Genomic DNA, 21,559 nt, shown 5'->3' with positions numbered 1-21,559 from the left:
GCTATGTTTGGCAAAGGAGTGGACTTGAGGAAGTGGACCGGAACTGTAGCAGATTTGATTGATGTGAGAAAAAAAAGTAAGAATGCTTTGTATAAAAAAGTGAAAAAATTTATTTTGCAGTGATTTTTTTATTTGAATATTAATAAAAAGTTATTGATGTGATATAAAAAGTAAGAATGTTAAGGTTGATTTTAAGATGAATTTTTTGGGCTTTTGGGTTCGATCCAGTCCACTCCTTTGCCAAACACACCCCAAATTTCTGGCGCTCTAGTAAATTTGCTGAATAATTCATTCTTTCACTTGTGCCTAATAATGGGAAAATTTGAAGTACCTACATAAACTTCGCGTGTGCAGGAAAAATGCCTGGGGAACACAATTTTGCTTCTCCTGTAGAATTCTAGGCAAATTGGATGTATAGTATCAAGTGACATCCACCTTCTAATGGACCTAAAAACCCTGATCGGATCAAAGATTTCCCAGAAAGCTAGTAGAGAAAAATGCTTGTCTTTTGGTACATCACTGACCGTCCAGAATTCATTTCCATCCAAGCAAAAACGTTGAAGTAGCTGAACTTTACCCATTTGATGCCTATCTGAAATTCATTCATAATCTACAAATATAAGGTGCAGCATTAAAACTATTTATGTATAGAATCCTCATATTCTCATTCCCATTACTACATAAAAAAAAAAAAAGATTTGGCACATCAATTATGGTTGCCTCACTTGCTTGAATTTGTATTATCGTGAAGGATTTGTCACACTTATTTGTCTTACTGAAAATAATAGAGTGGGTTCTTCTCTTTTTCTGTAACTACAAATTTATTTTTTTCTAATTGAAAATGGAAAGGGTTACAATTTTCTTGCCATTTCAATTTCTAAAGAGTGGAAACTGTTATAAGTTTGTATACTTAGGTTTATATATTTATATGCTCATTCAGTATCAACAAATCAGAGTGGCGCAGCGGAAGCGTGGTGGGCCCATAACCCACAGGTCCCAGGATCGAAACCTGGCTCTGATATCTTAGAGACAAGCTTCCATGTTCCAACACTTTTTTCCTATTTTCCTTTCTGTTTTGCTGTTTTTACTCGAGTGGACGATATAAAATCCTTAGGAACCCAGAAACCCGTTTATGTGGAGCAATATATATGAAAGGGAACTTTGCTCAGATCCAATATATATATATATATGTCTCATCAAAATACTTCAAACCATTCAAAATCACTATCCTCCTCCACAGGGGGAAAGGAAGGCATCTCACTAAAAGAGGGAAAAAAGCTCTCACACAGGAGAGAGATAGAGGATAGAGTTTTGCCTCTCTTGAAAGTTAGATAGAAGAAATGACATCTACTTGTAGCCAGCCGTAGGCCCGTAGGGACTAGATTTTCGGTCTTTCCCACCCAACAATAATCATGTAATGTAAAGCAAAACATACATATAAATTGGACCATCAATAACAAAGGCAAAAATTGTCTACCTTATCTCAGTTGTACACACTCAATTGATGAAGTGAAATAACAACGAAAAAAAAAAAAAAAATCTTTCTCTCACCCTTAGGACTATAAACGAGCGGAGCTTAAATAAGTAGTGATTGTGTAAGGTTGGTTCGTTTACTTTTATTCAAGTCCGAGCTCAGGTCGGCTCACCAAAGAAAAAATCTTATAAGAGCTCAAGCTCGCTCATTAGTCGAGTCGAGTGTCTTATTGAGTACTTGGCTCAGCTCGGCTGAATAGTTTTGTTTTATTTCAAATTTTCTTAAAAATAAAAATAATAAGAACAACAACAAAAAGATAATTAGAAAAAACCGTTGTCATGATAAGCATACTACTATCTCCCTGTATTGATATGACAGTGTGAATTCAGCACATTTAAAGAATATATAATGGTGGATAGTAAGATGGTAGCGCATATATAACATTATTTAAAAAATAAATAAATAAATGCCTAGAGACTCAGAGCGAACCGGTAATTAGTAGTAACACTAACACCCCAACATTTCCAACCTTGAAGAAACCAAACCCGGAAAGCGCAGAAGCCACCACCAAGTATTGACCATGTTCCGGCAAGCTTCACGCCACTTGGCTCGAACCCTGAGGGCTGGAGCGAGACCCTTCTCTACGGACCTCTCGGCCGCGCCCACCACGGACTCGGCCTTCGTCGAGTCGTGGAAGAAGGTCATACCCAACATTGAACCTCCCAAGACTCCTTCCCACTTCATGCAACCCCGCCCGCCCACCGCCTCCTCCATTCCTTCCAAGATCACCGTCAACTTCGTCCTCCCCTACGCCTCCGAGCTCTCCACCAAGGAGGTACCTCGCTCATCTTCTCTGATCGGTCTGTTTCTCTTTCGATTCTTTGATTTTATTTTATTTTTTTTTTTTTTTGGGTTTTCTCATCTGGGTTTTTCTTGGATTTGGTGGTTGGTTTAGGTTGTTATGTGTATCCGATCGGCCATTTTAGCTTGGATTTATTGTTTGTGGATTTTTTTTTTTTTTTTTCATTTGGGTGTTGCGTACATTTGCATACAATGTGATAACGTCAGGAGTTTTGAGTTGACGCTTTTAGCTCAGATTCTTTGGTTTCTGGGGTTTTTTTGTTGTCTCGTTTTTGCATCTTTGTCTTGTTTTATTGATGGGTTATGGTGACTAATTTGGGATAGACTGCAGTTGTATAATTGCTTCTTTTAGCTTGGATTGTTGGTTGTTGAGGGTTTCTTTTTCGTTTTTCGATTTTCGTCTGGATTTTGTTTAAATCTGTAAATAATGGTGATTGATTTGGGAATGTCGTATATCTGATTGGCCATTTTTAGCTTATGAAGCTTTCGGTCTGTATGCTTTTCTTTATGTGTTTTGTTTGGATGTGTAGGGGCGATAGATTGCAGGCAGTTTGTTTTTGTTTGGATTATTATATATAAGTATGTGATGGGATTTTGTTTTCTGGACACCAAATTTATCTGATGAAATGAGAAGATCAGTTACCTCATTGTATAATATTGTCTTTCTGCTCGAGTCCAATCGACACTGTGCTTGCCATCTTAGAGTAAGCATAGGATCAGCTGAAGATGTACTGACCTATTCAAGTATCTGTGACATTAAGGTGTAGCTAAAATGTGCACCAGAATTTTGGTTATTTTGGTCCATTAACAAAAGAATGGTCCTTAGATATAATGAAGTAAATAACTTATCAAAAAAAAGATATAATGAAGTAAATAGAGACATTAAACATAAATAAAAATATCGATCAGAAAGGGTTGAAATATAAGGACTTTATATGAGTACCTTTTATATCCTCCACCTCCACACAGTATTCACCAAGAGCTGACAAATATAACCCTTATGAGAACCAAAGACCTGATCCAATACTTAACAAAAAAAAGTAAGTAGAGAGACTCCCCTGTGGATCTTGTTGTTGGCAAGGCTGATTGTCCATAGATTGTCAAGGTTATTTAGGAATCCTAGCTCCTGAAAATTTATGCCTCTTTTTCTTTTTGGCTATTCAATTTGTAGGAGGAAGTTTTATTTCTAGTGTAACAATTTATTTAGTCTTAATAAATCATGAAATGTTGATGGCAGAGGCTTTTGGAAATGATTGTTGTATGCACCCTGGGGTGTTTGGATCATGTAAAGGTTCTCATAAGGGTTATATTTGTCAGCTCTTGGTGAATATTGTGTGGAGGTGGAGGATATAAAGAGTACTCGTATAAAGTCCATAAATATTTTTATTTATGTTCGTATGTAGAAAACAGATAAATATCCAAACCAAAAACAGACCACCTAGCACACTAGGAAACCCAGTTCACTGAAACGGGAGCAGGAGACAACAAACATCCACTAGTAGCCTAACCCTTTTAATTTACTCAGTTTGTATTGAGGCATATAAGAGGATACGTCGGTGCTCATTATATTAGAAGAGATATCATGAGGAGAGGAAAGAGTTTCCCACCAAGCTTCGGTGTTGCTTTTGAACAGTCCCACTTTGCAGTGAATGTTGTAACTACCGTCAAGTGTTTCTCTGCAAATGAGTTTGCTTTGCTTTGTGAAAAGGTAAGACTTAAAGTTAAAACTTACCATGCTATCAAGCTTTATTAGATTTTGTGAGCGGTTAACAATTGTTAGAATGTTGTGATAAAAACAAAATTCATTGCAAGAAGTGGTTTCATCATAAACTTCTTTTTGTGCAATGAGATATAGGGAAAGATGGGTTTCAATGTTCTATACTACAGATAATTTGAAAGTTTTTCTCGCCTGAATTATCCCCCGTCTAAGTTTTATGCCTTTCCACAAGTATGTATTTAGAATTTACTCAAATCTTTTCATTAAAATGATGTCATCCTTAACTTTAGTTTTGCGCCATAGTGCACGAACTGCTGAGACTGGTCCTGTGTGGCACTTACATTTGCTGTTACATTGTTATCTCAAAAATCTTGTAGGATCCTTTTTCAGTCTTATTTATCCCGCAGTCACTCATCAATAAAGAACAAAAATTTATCATGCACTCATGTTTGCTTTCAGGTTGACATGGTCATAGTTCCGGCAACAACTGGGCAAATGGGTGTTTTGCCCGGACATGTGCCTACAATTGCAGAGCTGAAGCCTGGAATCCTATCAGTGCATGAAGGAAATGACATTACGAAGTATTTCCTTAGCAGTGGGTTTGCTTTTATCCATGCTAACTCTGTTGCAGACATAATTGCGATAGAGGCCGTTCCAATCGACCGTATTGACCCCAGCTTAGTCCAGAAGGGCCTTGCAGAGTTCACCCAGAAGCTCAGTTCGGCCACAACCGACTTGGAGAAAGCTGAAGCCCAGATTGGTGTCGATGTTCACAGTGCTCTCAACTTTGCCCTCTCAGGCTAATGGGGTTATTGACATTTCACCTCCGCCAACGCTTTTGTAGTTCTGCTTCAGTTACTGTTTAATCTTCCCTCTTCTATACATTGTTTAGATCTGTCAAGATATAATCACCATGATTGCCAGGAGTGAAATAAATATTTTCTAGAGATGGTCAAGAAGATGCCTCTCCAGTTGGGATATTACTCTTACTTTCCTTTTGGAATGTTCATTTCATTATAAGTTGTTTGGTTTTGATACCATACAGAAAGGGAAGCACTCTTATCTTGTTTTCGAGATTTCAAATTCTTGAAATGATATTTGAAAATTCGAAGTATCATAGGTACTTTGTTTACAGTTAAGGCAATTAAAAATTTTCAGGTGCCATTTTTGCTGCTGACTACAATTTTAAGAGCTGTGTCAACCGATTTAAAAGACGACGATTACATGGTCCAGGAGGTGCCATATATTCCAATGGCAAGATGACAATAATCACTTGCATTGTGTCAAGTAGGCATGCAATGCTTTTCTGTGTTACGTAGTATTGAAATATTATAATACTCTATATATGCCTTATTATTGAATGGCAATTTGGGTTTGTGTCTCAGGTTTGAATTGTATCAAGTCATAGATTTAAAGCTATATAGATAAACTTTAATTTGACCCAATTAATTAAACAAGTAAGATCTTTTAACCCTAATTAATTTTGTATTGAAATCATGTTGAGTTTATGAATCATGTCAAAAATTGCTAGCTTTTAATGTCACGTGTTATATTCAAGCCATGTCGAGGAACAATTATAAGACTATATAAATTAATTCTAATTGAATTCATTTAATTAAATAAGTTAGACCCCTCGACTGTAACCCTCTTATTCCGTGTTGATTTGAGTTGAATTTGCAAGTCACGTCGAAAACTAAGTGACATATTAACTCCAAGCCTCAATTCTTTACTAGTGGGAAAACATTGCTGATTTGTTTGCTTGATTTTTATTTATTTTTCGTCCAATGACAATGAAAAGCTTGCCTAAATGAGATGGAAGAGGTGCTTGAGGCTCAATTAAGTATAGGATTGAAATTCTTGATAAAGAATAGGCTCAATTTTTGTTTCTTTTTCCCCTTCCCTTCTATGTATTGGCTCGAAAAAAATAAAATCGTGGTCACTGAGACTCAGAAATTTGAGAATAAGATCTCATGCTTTCAAATGTATCCCACCCTTTTTCTTGGCTACCCAATGGAGCAAACAAATTCTTCCATAGAAGTGCTAAATGAATCTTTTAGCAGGAAAAAATGAATCGGATGGGCAAGTATTCTCTCGCTCAAATAATGGTATTTATACATCATAAGAAATCAATTAATTTATTGTTACAGATAGAAAGCGATTGGGAAAACAGGCCGAAAAACAACAAGAAAGCAAGCTGCTCACCTCAATACTTACAGATTAGTTATACATAGAGGAGAGAGATACACTGGAAGAATTTCCATCCAATGCCCCAACACGAACACAGAATCAGTGAGTCCCTCCACATCAAGTTAGAACTCCTTTTCGCCAGAGCATGTCGTCGCTGAAATCAATTTTTCAGTCTCTGATTACCATGGGCGGCAGCCAAATGCAAGGGAATCTCGTACGCCGAAGGGATTTGGCAACAAGCGGAGAAATTTAATTACCAGAGATTTTGTTTTGTTTTGCTTACATGCCTCGAAGGTCCTGTCATAACTTTGAGTGTTGTCTCCAGGGGCACCCGCCTTCAAAAGCCTGATCCAATACGTCTTCCATTCGCTTAGCAAGTAAAATCTGTTGCCAAAATGTAGAAGTGAAAAAGTATTTAACATTTTTAATATTCTTACAAATTCATGCGGCGAAAACAAAGACCTAATCAAGCACTACAAGTAATGAGCAATCTACGCATGCGTTGAAGCAGTGAAGGAAAAACTAGTCAAACATTTGATCATCAAACCTAAGGAGCTGAGAAGATGGAAAATCATAATCAGTCCATTCCCGGTCAATCCCTGATTATTGCCTTCCATAACTTGATATAAACGGGTATTTTCTTCCTATTTGCATTCAAGTCCAACTTCGTATTACATATTTTGTATCTCAAGTCCAGGCCTAAGAATTAACACTGGAAAGAACGCTCCCACAATGAAATATTGAAAAAACCTTGGTAAAATGAAAACAAAATACCTCCAGACTGGCAAGGACAGCTGCTGGTACTTCAACTAAGTCTTTCAAATTTCTCTCCGGCAGGATAACTCTTGTGATACCACAACGGTGTGCTGCCAAAATCTGCAGTATATATTCAAATAAATAAATAAAGAAAATACAATACAATACAATTCCGTTGTAGACTGCCACGTATGAACTCATTGGCTACATATCTCATGCATATGTCTGAATGTATGCATGTATGTATAAAATTTGTAGCAAATTTTCATGGTCAAGACAAGGTGGTCCCTTCCAAAAGCAAAAGCTTAAATACAGTTTACGAGAAATGACGGAAAGATCTTGTTGATACATGTAATAAACCTGTAAAATCCTTTCTTAAACCGTGGTGTACAACAGTAATGATTATATGATCGCCTGTGTGGTTCCACAAACCACACTTGCACAATGGCATCGCAGATCAGACATGCACATGGAGCACAATGATCATAAATACATAAAATAAACAACACAAACTATTTTACATTGATTGAACTTTGTATTTATTTCAAGTCATTCTGAAAGTTGAAACACTATGCATTTCACACAAAACCTCCATTTTTAATTTTGAAAATAAAATCAAATTACTAGATAAGTTATAACTACGGTAATCAATTTGCATCCTATGGTTTATATAAAAAAGATAGGTAGGACAAGAAGTGACAAAGATCATGATATAACTTCGACCTGATAACATATCCAAAAGGCATTCAAGTCAAGGTATTTCACAGGTCAATTAGAAAGGGAAAAGGTTAATAATGAAACCTACATCCCATAATCTTTATTATACATCCAAAGAGACTAATGTAGTAAATCTCACCTATTGCAAATGAGACTAGGAAGACATGGAGTAACGCGTACGGCATACCTTATCCTTGACACCACCAACAGGTAGCACAAGACCCCTCAAAGTCATCTCTCCAGTCATTGCCGTATCTGCTCTCACTCTTTTCTGGCTGAACAGTGAAACCAGTGCTGTTACCAGAGTCACACCAGCGGAGGGTCCATCCTTAGGTACAGCCCCAGCAGGAAAATGTATATGAATATCCCGGCCCTCCAGGATATTGATTTCATCAGAAGCTGCTAACTTAAGATCTGCTGCCCTGGCTCTAACCTAAAAGAAACAAGGAAAAGTTTGAATGTCAATAATTTCAAACCAACAATTGCATGAGACAGAAACAAGTTGTGTAGCAGTGGAAAAGTGTTTTGTGAGTACGTCTGCAATCACATAAGGGTATGCTGCACATTGGCGTGTACTACAGTACAACATGTCTGGTCCAACTAGAGAAAGGAATTGAGCTGGGTTTTTTTTTTTTTTTTTTTTTTTCTAGTGTTCTTCCTTTTTCTGAAGTTGTGGGCCAGGAAAGGGGGGACGTAGGGATTACAGCTTTTATTCTTTAGTGTCATTAGTTGTCTCAGGTTGTAAATGAAGATGCAAAAAAGAGAACGAAAACTTTGTGAACTTTTTGAGAAAAGTAAGAAAGTTAAAGCTAGATGCAATTGATCTTGAAGAGATACAATTGAAATTCTTCAACAAATTATAAAGAAAAAACACCTCTTACATGGATACACATACTTTGGTCGTTCGAACTATCAGTTTGAAAATTGCATCACACACTAATATTTAATCAAACAATTCAAGAGCACACTCAATGAGGCAACAGCAAGACTTACTAATTGATGATTAATTGGGAACTAAATAATTTACAACATAACTCAGAATAATAGATTACCCATGTTAGTGCTATTTGTGCTGATTCTTTGATAACATCACCAAGTTGCCCTGTGAGATGTAATTCACCAGTTCCTACCATAGATGTAGCCTCTACAAACTGGACCTCTCCACCAAATGTGGTCCAAACAAGCCCAACAGATACCCCAGGAGTTGCAACCCGTTCTGCAGCTTCTTTATCATCGAACCTTGGAGGCTGAATTACGGTAAAAAAAAAAAAACAAAAGCTACTTAAATATTGAGAAAAACCAAGTATTTTCCGTTATACAAAAAGCTTGCTCTAGTTTCTGGGCCACATCATACATGATGAGTTCATGGTTATGTAAAGGCAAGTTGCAGGGCACGATATAACCCAAAACTCCAGTGAATAATAATTCTAAAAAACACCTACTTTTAGCTATAAGGATCCTTCAATCCAAACCAGCTTGATGGCTTGGCCATTAAGGCAGTTGCTTAAGGTCCCCTAAGAAATAAAACCCCTTAATAATAGCATATTTTAACAAATGATATGCTTAATAATAGCATATTTTAACAAATGATATGCTGTTACGTAGCAAAAAACAATTAATTACCAAACACATGAGAGAGAGGAAGGCTTCATTTTGAGCATAGGGATTTACTTTCTTTAGAAGGATAAATTAACCTACTTAATGTGATATAATTCTAGAAAGCAATTTCCAAAAAGTCTATCATTTTAATAAGACTGATGGTTACTTATAAAAATAAAATAAAAAAGTCTATTCATTTTTTAATTCTTTTTCCTCCTCTTTTTCACTGACAACTCTACTCCTCTACCCTATCAATCTCTCATCTCACTCTTAGCCCCTCTCCCACTTCTTCTCCACTCACAAAAACTACGACTTCTCTCATACATTATCTTGATATACTGATTTTAGTTGAAAATCTATCAAAAGGTCTTATTTCTTATTTGAAAAATTATAGAGATAGTAGATTTACGTTTGTTTTGATTTCTGAACAAATTGCAGTTGAAATGGAAATAGAATCTATATTTCATATAAAAATATATAATTCATAGAAATAAACAATTTGATAGAAATATTAATGATGAAACGACGAAACTAGCTAAAGAATCTTTTAGAATAAATTATTTCATCAACATAGTAGATCGAACTCTTTCTTAAAAAACAAAGACATTTTCATATATGGTTGGAAAATTAATATCTTCAAATGATTGGAAAAATTATCTTAATCTTGAAACTTTTCTAAAACATGACATATATTCTATATTAATGGTCTAAATTTGATGTCAGATTTAAAAATGTTGAAAGAAATTTGCAAACATAAGCTAATAGTCCAAATGAACACCGAATATTATAAAAAGATTTAGATTCTTCTCCAAATATATGCATTGCTTATAGAAGATTATAAACAGTACCATTTTCCAATACATGCATTACTTATGCTATATTATTGACAATACCCATAACAATTGATTCTGTAAAAAGAAACTTTTTCAAAACTAAAATTATTTAAATCTCATTTACAATTGACTACATCACAAGAAAGATTAAATGAATTAGTTATATTATCTATTGAAAATAATATATTAATACAAAAAATTTGATTAGTTATTTCGCATATCAAAAAGAGATAAAAATGATTTTTAAATTGAAGTTTAAGAATGCATTACATTTAATATAAAATATTATTATATTTTAAATTAAAAATATCTTATTTAGACTTTGCTCCTTAGGTTTTAATTTACAGAGCCACGCCTACCTCACTCCCATGTTAAAATTAATTTTATAACACCAATTTTGTAATAGTTTCTTTTAAACAGAAGACATTCTAAGAGGTAACTTAGATGAATCACCCTAAAAAATGCACTTCCAATCCTTCAATTTTATTATTTTTTCTTCAAGATAAACCTTTTAAAACCCTTTAAAGTACAAATACAGAATAAAGTTCTCTCGCAAATCCCTCTTAAGTATATAGATGTTCAAATAGAGCCCTGCTGCTGAGATGCTTCAATAGCAAGCACTACTTCATAAAGAAGTTGCAGCAATCTGGACACAACAGACGCATTTACGCAGCTGACGAGTCCAACAGCACATGATCCAGTTTGCATTAAATGCAAATTGACCAACCAGTTCTAATTTCTATAAAAATCTGAAGTAATCTCAAAATGAAGTATCCAAATAATATAAAATGCACCTAAAAGAAAAACAATGATAAGAAGATCATTACCCCCAATACTTTTTCCAGCATAGCCTCATCCACAACCAAGGGTGAAGCGATCCTAAATGTATTTGATAGCTCATGATTATTTACAGCCATTGGAATGACCTCCATTTCCACTTCACCTCCATCAGCAAGTCTGTTTTCCAGCAGTGGTGAAGTAAGCTGGTGCACATCTTTGCTTAGCGGGACAGCTTGTTCCTGCTCCGTAACTCTAACGGCTGCTGCACGAGCCAAGGCAGCCAAGTTCCTCTCCAAATTCCGAACACCAGCCTCTCTAGTGTACCTCTGAATAACAAGTTTCACCATATCCTATTACAGTAGAAAGGAATTAATGACAACAGATCTCCTGTATGATGGTAAATTGTGATAGAGCCAAACAACAAAGAAATTTTTTTTAATAAGCAATCAGAACCAAACAGAGACATTAACAGATGATCATGGTATATAATATTGGGAAAAATACACTTTACCTAAACTATCACCCATTTTACACTTACACCTCCAAACTTTAAAAAGTGACACCACGGCCTCTCATGCTACCACCACACATTTGCCTTTTTCTCCCAAAACTACTCTTAAATTTATTAAAAAATAAATATTTGAATAAATTAAAATTATTACAAATTTAAAAATAAAAAAAAATAAAAAATAAAATAAAAAAACACCAAAAAGGTGTGGCCCTTTTTATATTAGCCCCCTTAATTTTTTTTTCAAATGGTTATTTTTATATATTTTTTAATTTATATTTATTAATAACTTCAAGGGTTTGGAAAGAAAAATTGCAGAAGTGTCTAATTTGACACACAATGGTAGTATGTATGGCCTCAATATCACTTTTTAAAGTTTGAAGGCATAATTGCAAAATAGGTGATAGTTCAGGCGGCTAAAGTATACTTTTCCCTATAATATTTTAATACAAGACCTGAAACCATGGTGCCATTTTCAGATTGAAATAAGATGTGATAATCATCAAAATTAATTTTTAACCAAATTGGGACTTGATAAAAACACCATATAAATGAATTCACTACCTCTGGAATTTGAAGGAACTCAGAACTCAACCCGTGCTGATCCAGAACTCTGGGAATTAAATGTCGCATGGCTATTTTAAGCTTTTCTTCAGGTGTATATCCAGGCAACTCAATGACTTCCATCCTGTCTAAGAGTGCTGGAGGAATAGGCTGCACCCTATTTGCAGTTGCCACAAAAACCACCTTTGAAAGGTCAAATGGAACATTCAAATAGCTAAAGGTCTTCGTTAAGGAATCCTTGTGAATACTACACGTTGATAAGAATTTTATGGTGTGACGATGCTTCCAGTACATGTATATACTCTGTGCAATGCATCACAATACAATTTACATGTTTAATATAGTCCGAAATTCTATCATTTTTTCAATACTTGCTAATAGATTAGATTGAGATAAAATATAGCCATCATAACTGTCACTAAACACATCCTGAAGAAATAGGATACTGATCATTGAATGTTTTGTTTTGTTCTGGGTCAAGAACCTCTAATAGAGCTGAAGCTGGATCCCCTCGCACATCAGAACCCGTTTTGTCAATCTCATCCAGCAGCATGACCGGATTACAAACAGCTACTCTCTAAAACATAAAATGAATAAGTATTTCAGTCTACCCATCACCCCCATTAGGTTCAAATTACGAAATACAAGATGAAAAAAAAAAAAAAAAAAAAAAGAGCAAGCAATAAATAATCCCTGCGCAATACAAAACAATCACATATAGAAGCCTGTCAGCTGGCTGCCTAGACCTATTAGCGGGTCCAAAGATGTCTCCTTATCCAAATTAAAAGTATCAGGATCCAGATGATTTGTCTCACATAGAAGGGTATCATTGCCAAAGTCATTCAGATTCTTTTCATCAGCACATGGCTCTAATTCTCTAAGCTGTATAATTTCAACTATTGACGATCTAAACAAACAATCTGCAGATGGTACAATACTGAACAGTCAATTGAACATGGTCAAGAATAACTTTTTAGCAGTTTCTGCAGAAAATAATCATTGCAATGAGTTGTAAGCCACTCCATGGGGGCCAGTTCATGGCAAGTAAATGAGGTTGCTACAATTTTGCTCGATGATAGTGCGACAAGAAATAGATTAGTAAAGATGCTTACTCATGACTACACACACAACATTGCCAGTATGCATTAAAAACCTCTAAACTGAAAGAGGACGAAACTTCAAGGTTTATACGTCAATATAAATCACAACTAACACCATTTACAATGAACTGACCATGCTGAGCATGAGAATAAATAATTGTGGACATAGGTCCTTTACCTGTTTAACAGTTCTAGAATTAACCCAGGGAAATCTACTACACATTATCGGTATCTGCATAATCCTTCATTGACTACAAAGCATGAGGATTTCTCAGATAAGAAATTGGGCTCTCTTTAATCTAAACCATCTGCATTATATATTTGTAAAGGTAGGGAGGATGAACCTAATTCACAAATATTGATTCAACACTCTTCCTTTTTTTCTTAGTACTTTTTTTTTAGTTGGTAGGTTTACTCTAAAAAAAAAATCAATGCTGCTAGTCCCCAATTAAAACTAAAACAGCAGATAGAAGTTTAGCATATTCTACAATTTATCAATTGGGTTATATGATGTTAGCTCTCAGTATTTGGGTCCTATCAAACTGCCATTCAATTTCCTCAAACCATTAAAAGGCAGCAACACCCCATTGCAAGCATATGATAAGGCATATATCAAAATAAGTAACAAGAATTCTAGATAAAATTCTACAAAAAAAGAAAATCCACCTTTAACCCATCAATAAGACGCCCTGGCATGCTCCCAATGTATGTTCTCCGATGCCCCCTAATATCAGCCTCATCCTTAACACCACCGAGGGATATGCGCATAAATTTTCGGCCCAAAGCAGCAGCAATAGATGACGCCAAAGATGTTTTCCCAACACCTGGTGGGCCCACAAAGCACAACACTGGACCTCTTGCATCTGGTTTAAGCTGTAGCACAGAAAGAAATCACTCCAAATAAACATCAAATTCAAGCTGAATTTAAAACATTAAAACACTAGTAGGCAAAGTTAATTAACCTTGCGAACAGCCAGATATTCGATAATCCGTTGCTTGACCTTGTGTAAACCATAGTGGTCACTATCAAGATGTTCTTTTGCAGCTTTTAAATCCAACTCATTTTCTTCAGTGGCCTTCTGCCATGGCAGATCAGCGAGAAGCTCCAAGTAAACTCGTGAACTATTATATCCAGGTTGCTGAGGTTGCATCTTTTTAAGCCTCCTGAGATTTTTTTTAAAAAAAAATTCACAAAATAATTAAAAGCAAGTCCCCACTTAGTTTCTATAATTTGATATATGAGAACTCTGCTACTTGATCAAAGCATAGATGAGAAATAAAACTAAAGACAATTTGACAAACATCAAGAATTCAGCAAAAGCAATGAAAATACAACCACTCAATGTGGGCAATCCTCCCACCCAATGTGGAATTAACTCTCTTAGGTGTCGCCGTCACACTTATTATATGTTTCAAGCAATGAAAATATGTTCGTCCAAGACTTGTCTTCAACTTTTTCTCTATTAAACAACACGTGTGCAACACAACAGAGGTAACCTTCCTGTCCCAATTCTATACAACCCCCCCCCCCCCCCCCCAAATAGGTACTATAAAGCTCAAAAATACAACCAAGTCCTTGTGAATTTGTATGTTATCCCATGGCTTTTCTTCTTCTTTTACTGATTCAGAATTACATAACTAATAAAATTTCAAAATTTAGGTGAATATTAAGTCAAAACTCTACTAATATCCATAGTATGAAAAGAATCAACTACTATTACCGCCATACTATAATATTTGTCCACCTGTCAGAAGACAGTCACCCTTTATCTACATTTCTGAACAGATAATACCTTAACTCCCTCTGTGCATGCTTCCAGATATTTGAAGGCATTCCTGCACTTTGCATCTTTCTCTCCAAGGCAGCCACATCATCCTCATCATCATCATTGTCACCTAGCTCCTCTTTTATAGCTCTCATCTGGAATATGTTTGAGACAGAGTAGCCAGGGAAGAAAAATAATTAGGGTAGCTAAAGGTAAGACAAGAACAATATAAATCTTATGTCAATGCACAACACAATACAAACAAATACAAAGATAGAAGCAATAATTATAGTTATTCTAAAACAATAATAAATTAAATTAAACTAAACTAAAAAAAGTAAAGTAACAACATATTGAAAGGGACAAGTTTTAAGTCTCTATTTTCTGGTGGATATGTAGAATTAAGATGAAAAGAATGGCAATGATCAGAAATGAGGTGTGACTTCATAATTAAATTACAGCCTGGTGCCTACTCTTCAAGCAGTTAGGCTAAATCCCTTGGTCACTTACATACAGAGCCATAGTGTGGATACGAATACTAAAAGAATTAATTCGCATGCACCTTACCTCTGAAAAATGGAACAACATTTGACTTGAAAGGTTCATTTTGCTAAATCGGTTTCTTCTTTCTAAATTTATAAGGCAAATGCTTCACAGTAGTGTTGGACACATGCATTTAATAAATGGAGGTTTGCACCTCAAGAGATGTGGAAACTCTAAAACCACCTTTGTTTTGCTAAAATGTTCTTGACAGAACAAGCATTTGCAAGTTCTAAGCAATCAACTTGAAATTAAAAAATATCCCTCCACCTCTATGGGAATGGGCACTAGGGGCAAAACCCCATTACGATTTTTTTTTTTTAATGAGCAACCCCCATCAAGAAATGTGGGGCCTAAAAAAGTAGGGGAGGGGTAGGAGGAACAATCATGGAAATTTTAATATCTATTTTCTCCTATATATTTATTTTTAAAACTATAATTTTTGTGAGAAAATGAACCTGCTGACGCAAAAGGAATTCTTTCTGTGATTTCGATAATTGTCCCTCAACCTTCTGCGTAATCTTTTCTGCTACACGTATTGACTGTCACAAATAACCATTAACATGATTAAAATAAAAGCTGAAGGGGAAGCATCAAAACGACCAGGACGCAAATGCACTAGATGTCAACCTCAAGTGAAGTAAGAGTTACCTGTAAATGCCTGTCAACTAATTCAGTAGCTTTTGAAAGCCTTACTTTCAGATCAACTGAATCTAACATAGATAGTTGCTCTTCAAAACTTATCTCAAAGCTAGCAACAAAGATATCTGCCAATTTGTGAACAGGAACTGTCTCTAAAAGAACTTTTGTCCTTCCTCCTGTTTTTTGTTTCTATGGGCAGATATGAAAATGTGAGTTCTAGACAGATACAATAGCAACATAAATATGCATACAAGAAACAAGAAGAAAAGTCTCTTCGAATAAGTGAAATTCATATACGAGAGCCTCACAAAAAATTGATACCAAATAAAAGATTGGAATCAACATATTTATACAAAAGAGTTTTGTCATCACAACTAAGAACTCACTAATGATAGCATATTTATCTTAAATTTTTTTTTGATAAGTAGAAGAAATGTTATTATGAAAAAATTTCAGATATGTAGAAAACTGCTGCTAGAAATCTAAGACAGATGCCCCTAGACATGCTTTTCCTATTAAGAAAAAGATAAAAAGTTCAAGCATTTCCAAAGCTCACTTCAAAAGGGTTTCCAGAGAAGTGAACAGATTCTAGCAAAAAATTTACCTGCTCAAGAATAGAAATCAACTCTGTGGCAGTTGCTTTGAATTGACGAGACAATGTTATGAAATCTGGATCTTGCTCCACTTGCTCCATGTCTAGTTAAGATTTTAGAATTCAGAAATGATTCAGCATTTCAGCAGACAAGGCAGTTGTAATCTCATGATAAGCAAGTTTGTGACTGGGAACAACAGCATAAACCACATGAAAGAATCAAAAACAAGACAGGTGAAGCAGCAGCAAGGATTTAATGTGCAAATCACCATCCTAAGCAATAATTTCTATCTAGCACCTAAGCCACAGGCTTCACCTAAAACCAGGGGAATAGAAGGATAAAATTCTATGTTTATCGGTCCCCTAGTATAATGGCTTGAACTTTTTATGTATATTAAGCATTTGAAAACCCCTTTCTAAATATTTGATGTTAGGACCTCTGACTATAGAGCTAGAAATCGGTTCAGGTTTGAGGAGGCATTATTAAGTCAAAGTCATAAAGGAACAATGTACTGAGAAAAAGAAAGAGAGCTTGGACTGAGAACAAATAATACAGTTCTGATGTATGGCTATATATTCAAAGAACTGCCATTTGAACAAGAAATTACTACAATTTTGGGCCTGCAAGTAGAGGGGGCATTAACAAACATAGTTGGCTTACATCCTGATAGTTTAAACTTACTGATGCCTGAGTAGCCTTTAAGTCGTGACCTTTATATTTGAACTTAAAACAAATTCTTCCTATAAACCACAATTAAAGAATCATAGAGTTCCCAACAGGTCAGCTTTGGGGCAGTCATTATTCAGCGATATCCATGTGCATGTGTGTGTGAGAGAGTGAGAGACAGACACAGATTATTAGTCAGACCAAGACTGATATACATAACTGCACATTACTTGTGTCTTAAAAGTAGCTTTGAACATCGATTTAACATACGAACACTATACTCACTACTAAAACCAGGGGAAAAAAAAAAAAAAAAAACAACAACAACAGCTAGATGTTAAAACCTTTCATCTCTTGTGGGTCAACCAATAAACCATAAAATACCCCCATGTACATATTTTCATCAACATACTTACACAGGGGAGAACGTAACCAACAACTTACCAGCCTTTGTCATTTCAAGAGGAGATATTCGTGCAGTATAATATGTTCCTCTGGTGCTAAGTTCCTGGACACTGAATCTGCATAAACCTTCAAGGACAACTATGTATGTGACCCTCCCACTCGGTTTTTCCACTCCTCTTGACAAATGTAAAGCACGAGCTGCAACTCCCCTGAGAAATAAGATAACAAATCACTATGATTTCACAGTTCACATTCTGCCTTATGAAAACACCCAACATTAACAATGCTAGCAAAACAATATCCACTACAGAACATGATAGATGCTGTTGTGAAACATACCTTGTATGCCAATGAATAATTTCCTGTTGATTTTTGACATCAAGCCTCTGAGAATCAGATGTACCCACTTGAATTCTTGAGCTCCTCTCTCCGGAATCACTTCCCACGCCTAAAAATTCCATAAAAAAAATAAATAAACAAACTCATAGATAACAAAAGCAAACTCATGGATACCCAAAGGGTCAATAGGTCAAAAGATCACCTTGAGATAACACAGGGCCTACAGCTGTTGTCGACTCGGCAGCATCACGAACTGGAAGAATGCCAATTAATCCCTTCTCTTCCCGCTGCCACAGCTCTTGCTCCACCAATTTCACACTACATTAACGCCAAAGTATACCTTGTGTTAAATTAAGCAATAAAAACCCATATTCTCCACTTGGTTGCATATCAAATGCGATAAATACAACAAAACTTGTCAAATTATGGATTGAGTCATTGAAATTACAAATTTATTATAAAAGTTTCCCGTTTTCCTTTCTTTTCCAACCACTTCCAAGCAACCAAACGCAGAATTACTCAACGACTAGGTTTCGAATAAAAAAGGAAAACTACAAGCGTCCGTTTGGTTTCCAAGAAAACCGAAGAAAAATAAAACGAACTACAAAACTTAAAAACTTAAAAATCTCATATCATGAGAAGTTGACTTCCAAGCCGATTAGTTGTATTAAGCTCAGCTTAGCGCAGTTGCAGTCTCTGTTTCCTCAAGTTCCCAATCAACAAAGAGAAAAGCTCGAAATGTTAAGAATCCATATTTTCCGAATTTTCTAAGCAACCAAACGAAAACCACAATCATAGCCTCCAAACTTTCCAAGAAAAACAATAAATTCAACAGAGAAATCTGAATTCTCAAGGAAAACAAATACATAGTCGAATTTTGAATAACAAGAGAGAGCGAGAGAGAACCTGCTGGGCGAAGTGCATCGAATTCGAATGATGGCGCCAGGTAAGAGGACCTTGTTACGGAAGGGAAGGATGCCGAGGCGACTCGGTAGCTCCACCGATTCGGCCATGTTTGCAACTCAGGACACACTCTGACAAAAAATTTCTTTTTTTTCTCCGAAGAGATCCGGCAGAAGAAGAAGAAAGGTAAGGTGGGCACGTGTGGGTTGGTTTGGTTCAGTCAGGAGTACAACCTAAACAAGACGTCGTTTGTATTTTTTCCCCGTATTTATATCAAATTTATTTTTTGGTTAAGTCCCTTGTGTTTTATGGTTTTTCGAACTACCCCTCTACTAATTCGCCTCATGCAAAACCCCCCATGATAATTCTCAATTTCTAATTTTCGCCTAAAAAATCTTAAATGCCCCATGATGTTTATTATTTTAAAGAGAATCAAACAAATGTCTATCAATTTATATTTGTATATGGAATTTGAGTTATTTTGAGATATGGGATTTATATTATATGGTCAATTCTAACTCAATTCATGTAATTAAACGGATCAGATTTTTCAACTTTAATTCATTAATTTTATTTTGAATTTATATCTGAGTTTATATATCGTGTCAAAATTTTCAGTCTTTATATTGCGTGTGGGTTCGAATTATATCAAAATATAGTTAAAAGATTATATAGGCCACGATACATAATTAAACCGACTTTTTACCTAGCTAATTTTATATTAAATTTATGTTAAATTCACAAATGATATAAAAATTGTCAACCTTTTCACACCTTTATACACTTTTGATGATAATGTTTTGACGTCTTGTATGGTTGGTGTTGGTGATGATGACGTGTTCTTTATTAAAATAATTAAGTTATACTAATTTTTTAAACATATAATTACAATGGTTGTAGACAGGGGGCGAACCTATCCTTAGGGGTGGGACGAATGTTCTCCCAATATTTTTTTAAAAACCTTATGAAAGTAATATTTTTTTTAAAAAAAAAATGTTATTTGTTAAAATTATAATTGTAATATTAATCAGCAAGAATATAGGTAATTATGAAGCATCATTTTAAATGGATTAAAAAAAAAAACAAATATCATTTCCCTTTACCATTATTTTACTAAATCATTCAGTTTAAAAGAGTTGTCTTATTGATTATTTAGTTCTAAAATACAATGTCAATATAAGATGAAACCATAATTTTTTTTATTTAGAGGGGTTAGAATATAAATGAAAGTCAGACTCATTTTTAATAGCAGTCAAATCTAATTTGTAAGTTTAGGCTTCTTTTTTTTTTTTTGACCGAATAAGTTTAGGCTTCTTAAATTGACTGTAATGAAACAAATAGATAATAATTATTGACTTTCCCAATAAAACAAATGACATACGAAGAAAGTTATCAAAATCATTGAGTAATTGTTTTTCTAAAATTAGATAATATTCAACAACAATCTAAATCGATTAAAAGCCTGTTTGACTATGCGATTTTAAAGGTAAGAGATATATTTTTAAATAAAAAAAAAATTTCTTGTTTGATTGTGCACTTTTACAAATGTATACAAATTTACATTTAAGGGTGCGTTTTTAAAAATACAAAGTTTTTAAGATAAAAATATAACTTATATTTATAAATTACATATTTTAAAATCACTTTTTTTTAATTTTTTTTTTTTTTATATCACACGCTTTACTAAATAAACAAACAATATGAAACGGGGCAGCATTATTAGAAACCGATATTGATTTGATGAAAGAGTTTATGCTTATTTGACTATGCTTTTATTTCCATTTTTGTCATTTTTATTAAAAAAAAAAATTAAACTTTCAACATTCTTATTTTTTATATTATATTAATTATTTTTTATTATTATTTTAAAAATAATATATATATATATATATATATATATATATATATATATATATTATTGTTTGGCCATTAGATTTTTTTTTTTTTTTTATATGTTCACACAAGAGAAGGGGGAGGGGGGATTCGAACTAGTGACTTCCACTTCATGAGGCGTGGTTCACAGCCGATTGAACTACTCCTTAAAGACGCCATTAGATCTTTTTGACTGCCGGGGCATGGTAGCCATTGCATGCCTGCAAGAGATATTTTGAAACCAATTAATAAACATGTGTTTTTTTTTTTTTTTTGACGGAATTAGAAAATATTTTTTTCATGCTTTATTGTCGCATGACAGTGGTGAAGCCATTGAGGTCTCCGGAGAATAACAAGGGAGATAATGGAAATTTGGAAAACAAAACAAAAATGGAAAGACGTGATCGGACTGTCGACGTCGTTTTCTCGCCACTTCTGAACCGTCGGATCCTGCGGATAAGGTGTGTGATACGCGTCATTGCTGCGTACCGCATTAGGATGGCTGCGTCAACAACGCAAACGTCAGGCAAGTAGGATCGGCACGTCGGCCAACTGAATTCAATGCCACGTGGGATATGAGGATAGGGAATGGGAGGACACGATGGATTCGATTGGGTGTACTTTCGTAATTATTTTTTCGGGACCAAGCTGATGAGTGTCGACCATACAAACCAGATGATATTACCCACGTTTCTTGTCTGGTCTTTTTTTCGCACAAGTTGGTACGATCTAATAAG

The 21,559-nt window shown here is 34.9% G+C and overlaps 2 protein-coding genes across 4 annotated transcripts; one reads left to right on the top strand and one right to left on the bottom strand.

Annotated features, from left to right (window-relative positions):
• Positions 1-1,949: 1,949 nt before the first annotated feature.
• LOC132174832 (ATPase, F1 complex, delta/epsilon subunit) lies at positions 1,950-5,166 on the top strand. Its single transcript, XM_059586525.2, has 2 exons — positions 1,950-2,309; positions 4,512-5,166. Exons 1-2 carry the CDS (start codon positions 2,055-2,057, stop codon positions 4,854-4,856), a joined length of 600 nt encoding a protein of 199 aa, XP_059442508.2. The 5' UTR covers positions 1,950-2,054; the 3' UTR covers positions 4,857-5,166.
• A 959-nt stretch (positions 5,167-6,125) lies between these two features.
• On the bottom strand, positions 6,126-19,171 carry LON2 (lon protease 2). Of its 3 annotated transcripts, none has more exons than XM_059585418.2 (18): positions 18,954-19,171; positions 18,250-18,365; positions 18,048-18,156; positions 17,748-17,917; positions 16,649-16,740; positions 16,054-16,233; positions 15,861-15,944; positions 14,890-15,017; positions 14,059-14,260; positions 13,763-13,969; positions 12,443-12,573; positions 11,997-12,210; positions 10,972-11,274; positions 8,765-8,959; positions 7,900-8,145; positions 7,014-7,115; positions 6,497-6,623; positions 6,126-6,393 (listed from the first exon to the last, which is right to left on the bottom strand). In XM_059585418.2, the coding sequence occupies exons 1-17, from the start codon at positions 19,058-19,060 to the stop codon at positions 6,540-6,542; spliced, it is 2,670 nt and encodes an 889-aa protein (XP_059441401.1). In that variant the 5' UTR covers positions 19,061-19,171; the 3' UTR covers positions 6,126-6,393; positions 6,497-6,539. The 3 variants fall into 3 exon arrangements, with proteins under 3 accessions (XP_059441401.1, XP_059441402.1, XP_059441400.1); XM_059585419.2 differs by having other exon boundaries at positions 6,523-6,623; XM_059585417.2 differs by having other exon boundaries at positions 6,126-6,623.
• Positions 19,172-21,559: the final 2,388 nt, after the last annotated feature.

Source organism: Corylus avellana, chromosome 3 (genome assembly GCF_965113065.1).
Source record: "Corylus avellana chromosome 3, dhCorAvel1.hap1.2, whole genome shotgun sequence".
Lineage (NCBI taxonomy): Eukaryota > Viridiplantae > Streptophyta > Magnoliopsida > Fagales > Betulaceae > Corylus > Corylus avellana.
The sequence above is the reverse complement of the archived record's forward strand: the minus strand, read 5'-3'. Positions and strand labels throughout refer to the sequence as shown.

Excerpts from the sequence above, each read along its gene's own strand:
- LOC132174832 (XM_059586525.2), top strand. The coding sequence starts at position 2,055 with ATGTTCCGGCAAGCTTCACGCCACTTGGCTCGAACCCTGAGGGCTGGA. Across the intron at positions 2,310-4,511 it reads CCGAGCTCTCCACCAAGGAG|GTTGACATGGTCATAGTTCC; the intron begins GTACCTCGCTCA and ends GTTTGCTTTCAG.
- LON2 (XM_059585417.2), bottom strand. The coding sequence starts at position 19,060 with ATGGCCGAATCGGTGGAGCTACCGAGTCGCCTCGGCATCCTTCCCTTC. Across the intron at positions 14,261-14,889 it reads CATGCACAGAGGGAGTTAAG|GAGGCTTAAAAAGATGCAAC; the intron begins GTATTATCTGTT and ends AAAAAATCTCAG. Across the intron at positions 12,574-13,762 it reads GTCTTATTGATGGGTTAAAG|AGAGTAGCTGTTTGTAATCC; the intron begins GTGGATTTTCTT and ends TTTATGTTTTAG.